This window comes from Montipora capricornis, chromosome 3 (assembly GCF_036669925.1).
Source record: "Montipora capricornis isolate CH-2021 chromosome 3, ASM3666992v2, whole genome shotgun sequence".
Classification (NCBI taxonomy): domain Eukaryota; kingdom Metazoa; phylum Cnidaria; class Anthozoa; order Scleractinia; family Acroporidae; genus Montipora; species Montipora capricornis.
This window is the reverse complement of record NC_090885.1, coordinates 38,419,293-38,426,792: the sequence shown is the minus strand read 5'-3', so window position 1 is coordinate 38,426,792 and position 7,500 is coordinate 38,419,293. Positions and strand designations below refer to the sequence as shown.

Sequence of the window (7,500 nt, the reverse complement as noted above, 5' to 3'; positions counted from 1 at the left end):
CATTTTAACCTCATTTAACATCGCCAAGTGGAGGTTGGGTGCCTGAGCCATCCTGGAGCTTCCACTATTGTCAGCCAGCTCCAAGATGGAGACTGCATCGAAGACTGGCAAAACCTGACGAACCAGCCATGAGCCCCGACGCCCAAGCCGGAGGACCATCGAGCCTAGAGAAGGCTCGGAGAGAAGGGGCTCATGGTTCCCCAAGCCAAAGCCCTGAACACGCCGAATTCCGACGGCACCCAACGACCACAGTACTGCTAACCATGCTAACTGGATGGAGCACCGCTAATAGCCTGTAGAACTGCTGCAACGTGCAAACCGCAAACTGCTCAATAAACGTGCACTGGTGCACGTGACTGCTGACCCAAAGGCTGTGACACTGGTATACTGCTTAAAGCCTGTGCCTAGCTGAGTAATCGTTAACCCAAAGGCATGGAGGTCGAAAACCAAGTGGTACAAAACCACTAAGCCTGTACACTGTTACGCTTGAAAACATCCAAGCTCAAAGACCGCTAAATGCATAGACACCGATAAGCTATGGGAGAGCGCACTTGAGCATAGAGAGAATGGTTGGACGACTAAGCTCTACCATGCAAGAACCATACTGCCTGCACCTGTGTGTAAGACTACTGATATGCCAGCCGCATCACTGGTATACGACTGAAAACCATGAGCCTGTGCTTGGGTGAGTAACTCCTAAACACAAAGGCTTGGAAAAAACTACGCTTGAATGCTGATCCGCCCGCCAGCTTGAAGACCGTTGCACACATATCCAGCTATGAGCTATAGGATATAGTACTGAGAGTACCACCAGTGGCTGGACAACTTCGTGGCTCCACCATAATCCCTCGATTCGCTCTGACGAAGGGCTAACGCTCGAAACGTCAGCTTTTAGAATCTCTGTACGGTGGCCAATTTACATTATCAACTCCGTTGATAAAACCAAATTTTTGTATACTACTTCCCCACCGACGCAGCACCACAGTTTCTTTAGAAACTACTCCTTCATTCATTTGATATATACTTCAGTTGATCATAATCAACGTTGAGTGTGAACACCGCTTAAGTAACAGTGGGTAATAATCGAGCTGATGGCCTAAAGCAAAGCTATAAACAAACTGCAAACAGGAGAGAGCCTATGAAACAGCCGTAAGTTGATGTTAACGATCAAAGGCTGACAGAATACAACCAAGACGTTTAAAATGACAACGCTCTACGCCACGCAACAACTGAGAAAGCTTGATCCTAAGTCAAAACGCATCAAAACCCTCACCAATATAACTGTGCAGCGGATTCGATCTCCTCGATCGGCCGCAGACAGGTTTCCTACCTGGTAAAGCTTGTAATTTTTAAAAGAATCAGAGATGGCCAAATGTCAAGCCGGGTTGTACGACCGCAGCGCCAAACCAAAATCTGTGTGATCATTGGCTTAACCCAATGGAGAAGGGGGGCCTGCACGAGATCTTGATGATAGCAAAACGCCAACTGAAGCTGCGTGAACTGAAGTGGGCAAAAGTCAAGGGCACCCAACGAGCAAATTAAGCCAAAAGCCTTTGAAAGATATTTATAGGCTCCTTGTAATGTATGAAGACTGTCCAGACAGATGTTTTTATAACCTAGGAGAATTTGATTTGTTCGGATGTCTTAGCTGAAAATTAATGAAAATTAAAGTGTCCGAACATTTTAGGGAACGGTATCTTCATTTCAGAAATTGCTAGCTGAACGTTACCTTTCAGGGAACAATTTGCTCATCCGAAACTGTTAGGTGACCTTTTTAAGTGCCAAGCGACTACTTTTCCCTCGTTGCCGAATCTTTTCGGTGATGTTTTAGTAAAGAAATCTACAGCTGTTTGCAACGTAAAACCGAAATTCTTAGAAAAGTTTGATTCTCCCGAACACATATTTCACCGAAGACTATCGTTGGGTGCCCCTGAAAATTGAAGCTACCAGAATCCAACATGGCGGCCATCCCGACACGAAGGTACAGTATCGATGTAGGTACGCAAGATCTTGAGTTCCCCCAAACTGGACCCGAAAGAACCCTGAGACTGCGCGGAAGGCAGTTTTTTAACAAATCTATGTAATGACGAAAGGAGATGGAGGGAAAAAAACCGCTAAATGCTCCACACAAAATGCTCCTTCCCGCCACACCGATGAATAAGCTGTGCCACGCAAAGCACAAGGAATCCAACGAATGCGCAAGTATAGCAAAACCATAGGCAACAATTGACTGCAGTCGCTCCTAGTTGTTAACTAACCTCATTAAAATAGGCTTTACAATAAATAGGCTCTCATATTAACAGGCTGGAAATTGTGCCTGCATGAGTTGCTTTTGTGACTAAAGAATAAAAGATTTCGATCAGTCAAAACTTTGCGTCCAGTTTTTAAGTCTAGCTCAATAATACAAAGTCAGATTTGCTACTCAATGTCATTCAGTTTCTTCTTATTAAGCTGAACACGGTGCTTTTCAAGAACTGTTTCTGATGTGCTCTTTTTAGTGACAATGGAAACAAGACCAAAGCAATAACCTCTTCTACTCATTGTTAACTTTCCTCTTTATTTCCAGCCTTGATATACTCACATAACTATGATATACTGGAACTGCAGAATGAACATGAAGTAAAACTAAGAAAGATAATTGCAGTAAGATAAGCAATGTATATTGTAAGTAGTTGCAAGGGAGACTGAAAATATCAAGGCTCAAACAGGATTTTTCTAGGCTTGCTTACAACCACTTTAACATTTTTACCTTCCCGCAATGATCTTCCTAACTTTCATTTCAAAGTAGGCTGTTTGGCCACCTACCATACTCGCTGACTTTCCACCTAGTGTAATTTGAGATTGCATGACACTGTCCGAATGTAGTACAGGTACCACACTGGTTGAATGGTGTGCAGTTCTGGTCTTTAGCTTGATAGTTATTACAGGTTTCACTTGGTATACCATCATTCTTAGCATATTCATAGACACCTATCATTCCACCTCCTTCACAAGTGCCTGCATTTCCTGTTAGGGGTGAGATAACAAGACATGATGCATAATTCAAATGATTAGATAAATTTTGAAGTACAGAGGATACAACGAACTTGGCATCCAGAAATACACACATGTATACATACGATCCTAACTTCCACTTAAATTTCAGAGCACCCATCTTCCCTGAGCAAAATTTAACACATTAGATAAAACCACAAGTTTCAAATTTGTACATTGTATTATTGTCTTAAAAGTATTAGGAGAGGTTGTTCCAGTATTTCGCACCTGGATCATACATGCACTGAACGTTGCATTAAAATCCAGGGCTTCAACAGAGTTTAGATTCATCAGATGGAATCTAAATTTTCAGGCTTTTTTAATGACTTAATAGACAATATACGTTATAAGAATTGTTTCTTAGTTCCACTGCACTCCCTCGCTAAGAGAAGGATTGTTTTCGTTGGTAAAGGTTTAATGTAAGACAAGCAAAAAGGTCTTGTCACTAACCACAATCAATGACATTCTGAACTGACAGGAGATTACTAGGCCATTTTCCTTTCCTAAGGATGTTGATTCTGTCAGACATTGCACTGGTGGTGCCATGAGCCCAACACGAGCCACAATACTGAGGAATGTGTTGGTTCCGTGTCACACTTGCAAGGTTCCCCAATTCTGGTGTCGCTCTCCAATCCCACTGTTTGGGAATGTCACTGGCACTCAGATAAGTATGAGGGCGTGGTGTTTTACTGTGTTGGCCGAAAAAGCAATTTAGCATGAGCATTCATGGCATTATTACCTGTATACTGCATTTCAAATGGGAATTACCGCCCTCTGATTATGCCCATGGATACTGGCCACTGATGAGTGCCACAATTTGGTACTTAATTACACCTTGTTAAAAAAAAGAAATTGTACCAAAAAAGTTGATTTATTGCTTAACCCTTTGATGCCCAAACCGGCCTAAACTGGCCAGACCATTTTACTCGTCAATGGGGAACCCCTGGGGTCAATGGGTTAACAGCGGTTCTTAATCAGTACCAGGCACATATGACAACAATGCAACTATGAGAGATTTAACACCACAATAAAAAGATCCTGTCATTAACTTTTCTCTAGCCAACTTGCTTGCTTGTTGTTTGTGTCCATGTTTGTCAAAAAAAGACAATATTGCTCAAATTAAGTAATTAAGTAAAACTACATATGATCCTCGCAGCTATGGACGCAATTTAGGCACGTGTGTAGACAAGCCTTCTCTACGCAATTGCTAAAATTTTGTCCTTAGCTTCGGGGATCATAGCCTCAATTGATCTCATATCCGCAGCTCAGTATTATAAGATTCATTGATTGCTCAAATTGTCCAGATAAGTGGGAGGGTCACTTTTATCTTTAGAATGGAACTTTCAAACATAAGTTCATGAGTTCCCTTGATGAGCCAGTTGAGCTATGGGACAAATGTAAGATATAATTTGATTGTTTAAATAAAAAAGGGGGAAGGATGCTTATCAGTGGGTATGTATATGCGGGGAGACTTAGATTTCCAGTACCCTAGAAGGGACTTGGTAACAGTCTAGAAATTGTGCACAGGTGGTGATAGCCAGGGTGCGACGAAAGTGCTCTCCGATAGCCCGGGGCTAGTGGAATGACTTGTCGGGCCAGCGTTTTCTTATCATAGCTTGCCCAATGGGCAAGCACCATTGGTTCATCTTTTCTGATGATGAATTGAGCTGTTATACCAAAAAGTGTGTAGCAGAAAGCTCCTGAGAAAATGATAACGTTATGAGGCCAAAATATCATAGTGTGACAACATCTTGCACCGCATTTTAGTTGTGTCTGTAAATAACGTCATGACTTTTTCTGCTTACATAAGCCACTGAAATATATTTTGTGAAATGACAACATTTGCCGACTGACAATCAGTCTAATTATATTCCAGCCACGTCGCGTTGCAGTGGATTTTCTCGGAAATTTAGGTGCGTTTCATTTCTATTTCAAAGCTGCCAATTCATTATTAAAACAAAAAAGGCCCACTTCGTGTAAAATTTAAAAAAACAAGAAAAAACTTGCTTGAAAAAGAGCTATCATCCAATAAAAAAATAAAAACAAAAACACGCAACTCGAGTAATTTAAAACATGATGTTTTCTCACTTCTGGAAGAGTTTGTCAGCTTGACGAGCTTTGAAGAGAATTTACTCCATGGAATGTCGACAGACTTCAGATTACAGTGGTAGTTTAATTGACCGATTGCAACATTCATGACATTCACAAAAATAACTGTGTTGTGATTTCCGTAAATTTTTTGAAGTCGCAAAGAGAGTGGCCGACCACGGGCCCACATTGCTTTTCTTTCACTTGAATAAAGTTACTTTTTCTCACCTACTTGCAAACAGATTTTCTCATTGCATGTGTGTGTGTCGATGCGTGGGAGAGTCTACTTCCAAGCTCCCTCAATAGTAGCCTGTATGTTGTTTGGAGCATTTTCAGTGCTGATGAAGAGGGATTTTGAGTTTCAAAATTGCACAATTTTGCATAATTAAATAAGTCTGATTATTCTTTAGAAACAATTTAATTGCAGGCTAGCTCTTCAGATCTTCGGGTTAGTAACCTCAAGTAACAGCTTACCTGAAGGGCATACTCTTCTTTTCATTTTCGTCTCACCCTGGATAGCCCTTATTAATTGAAGTGACTAAGATGTGAGTTCAATGAGCCACATTATGCTGGATAGATGTTGGGAGGGAATGAGACGAGTGAAGTATTTATTTCCTTCCCAATCTCCCCTCATCTGATCCCCTTTCATCTCCTGGCTTAAAAAACGCAAGATGGCAGCCAAATCCCACTGAAATACACCTGAACTGGGGTGGTGAAATCGTAACTTTGAAACCTTCATTCATTGATTTACCCTTTCCCACAAAACATTCAGCTAAATATAGTAAATCGTACCGTTTCGGTAGGTCACAACGCTTCAAACGGTGAGTTTCGTAACGAAACACAGGGGTGCGAACTCCACTAAACTACAACTGAGAAAGCGAAAATTTTGCTGATTCATAATATATATTAATTAAATGAGAACAAAATTACGCAACGATATGAAAATTGTGAGCTGAACTATGCCTTAATGCTATCTGACTTATCCAACAAAGCAGCCTTAGAGCTAAATAACTAGTTCTCGACGAAAATGATTTCACAATTTGAAGGATTTCGCATTTTCATCAGCACGGAAGATCAGACCAAAATTGACTTACATAACTCCTACTTTCCCTTTGTCAAATTCAGGGTTGTAGCAAGCGTTGTGGTTGTATCTGCGGCTGGAGAACTTGAGACTCGAAGAAAATCCCAGTATGCTGAGCAATAGTAAAAGGAACTTCATTTTTAGGACGACTGAACGAACAAGTTGAAAACTGAAGTGCTTTCAGGAGGACAGGAAGACGCTTTTGTATCCGCCTCACGGGACTAACCCACGTGACTTTACCTTGACCCAGCTCACAATTGGACATCACGGTCAACATGGCGACTCCAAGTTTAATTTTTGCAGGTTGAGTAAAATTTTACGTTGATGGTTGGTGTGATAACCGAACGGTTTTTACCGACCCAATACATGTAAATGTAGTAATCATCTATAAATTTGGGAGACAAATCTGTAATGTGAGCAAACTTTTCTACAAAAAAAACAGAATACCTGCAATAATTTAATTAACTATTATTGGATGAGGTTGAGCATGTTAGCGATAATTATCAAGGCCAAAGTTTGTGTTATCTTCTGAAGCCGAAGGCTGAAGCGGATAACACAAACTGTGGCCTTGATAATTATCGCTAACATGCGAAAACCGAATTCAATAATTGTTTTATTATGCATATTCCTGAGCTGAGCTCCGCCATGACAAAACTGATCAAACTGCTGGTTAGTGTGTCAGGTGACTTCACTTCTGCATGCATAAAACTATTGTCTGTAGGTATGACGTCAATTCTACATATATAAAATCTATTGTTTGTAGGTATGACGTAAGAGAAATAGAGCAAGCAAGAATTAGCTGCGTGCTTATAGCCAATCAAAATCGAGCTGGTGACACCAATCTATAATAATGAAAGTTAAGCTGCTTGTGCGATTGTAAGGATAATATGTATATATTTTCTGTTTTACCAGTACCAGCTTTTTTATTATGTACGAACACAGATGTTTTCATTATTTCGCCTGTGCATGATTTGTTATTTCACTTTTGTATTATTATCACGTAAGAACACTTGAGGGTGTAACGGTCATTCACCCTGATAAAGGTAGCTGTTTGCCACCGAAATATAGGTGTTGTTGTTTAAAACTTGTCTTTTCTCTTGTGTTAAGGTATAAGTTTACCGAGAGAGTTTTTTAAACAATTTGTTGGATCACAGGCGGCCCAGAGTCGGAAGGTAAACAATTATAAGGATTTGTCTGGGATTTGTTTTTCTCTGCCCAACTATGGGTACACTTGCGTAGGTTTGCGCTCACCGTATGGAGGCTCAGTGAACCGTTGACCAGCCGTGTCAAAATTCGTT

General features: G+C 40.8%; 1 protein-coding gene across 1 annotated transcript in view; it reads right to left on the bottom strand.

The window, feature by feature from the left end:
• LOC138043075 (cathepsin Z-like) overlaps nt 1-6,430 on the bottom strand; it is an 11,683-nt gene extending 5,253 nt beyond the window's left edge. The window contains exons 1-3 of the mRNA XM_068889187.1: nt 6,216-6,430; nt 3,484-3,722; nt 2,806-3,006 (exon numbers count right to left, since the gene is read on the bottom strand). Coding sequence (XP_068745288.1) covers nt 2,806-3,006; nt 3,484-3,722; nt 6,216-6,340 — 565 coding nt within the window. The 5' untranslated portion in view covers nt 6,341-6,430. The remainder of the gene's footprint in view (nt 1-2,805; nt 3,007-3,483; nt 3,723-6,215) is intronic.
• Between the last annotated feature and the right edge of the window lie 1,070 nt (nt 6,431-7,500).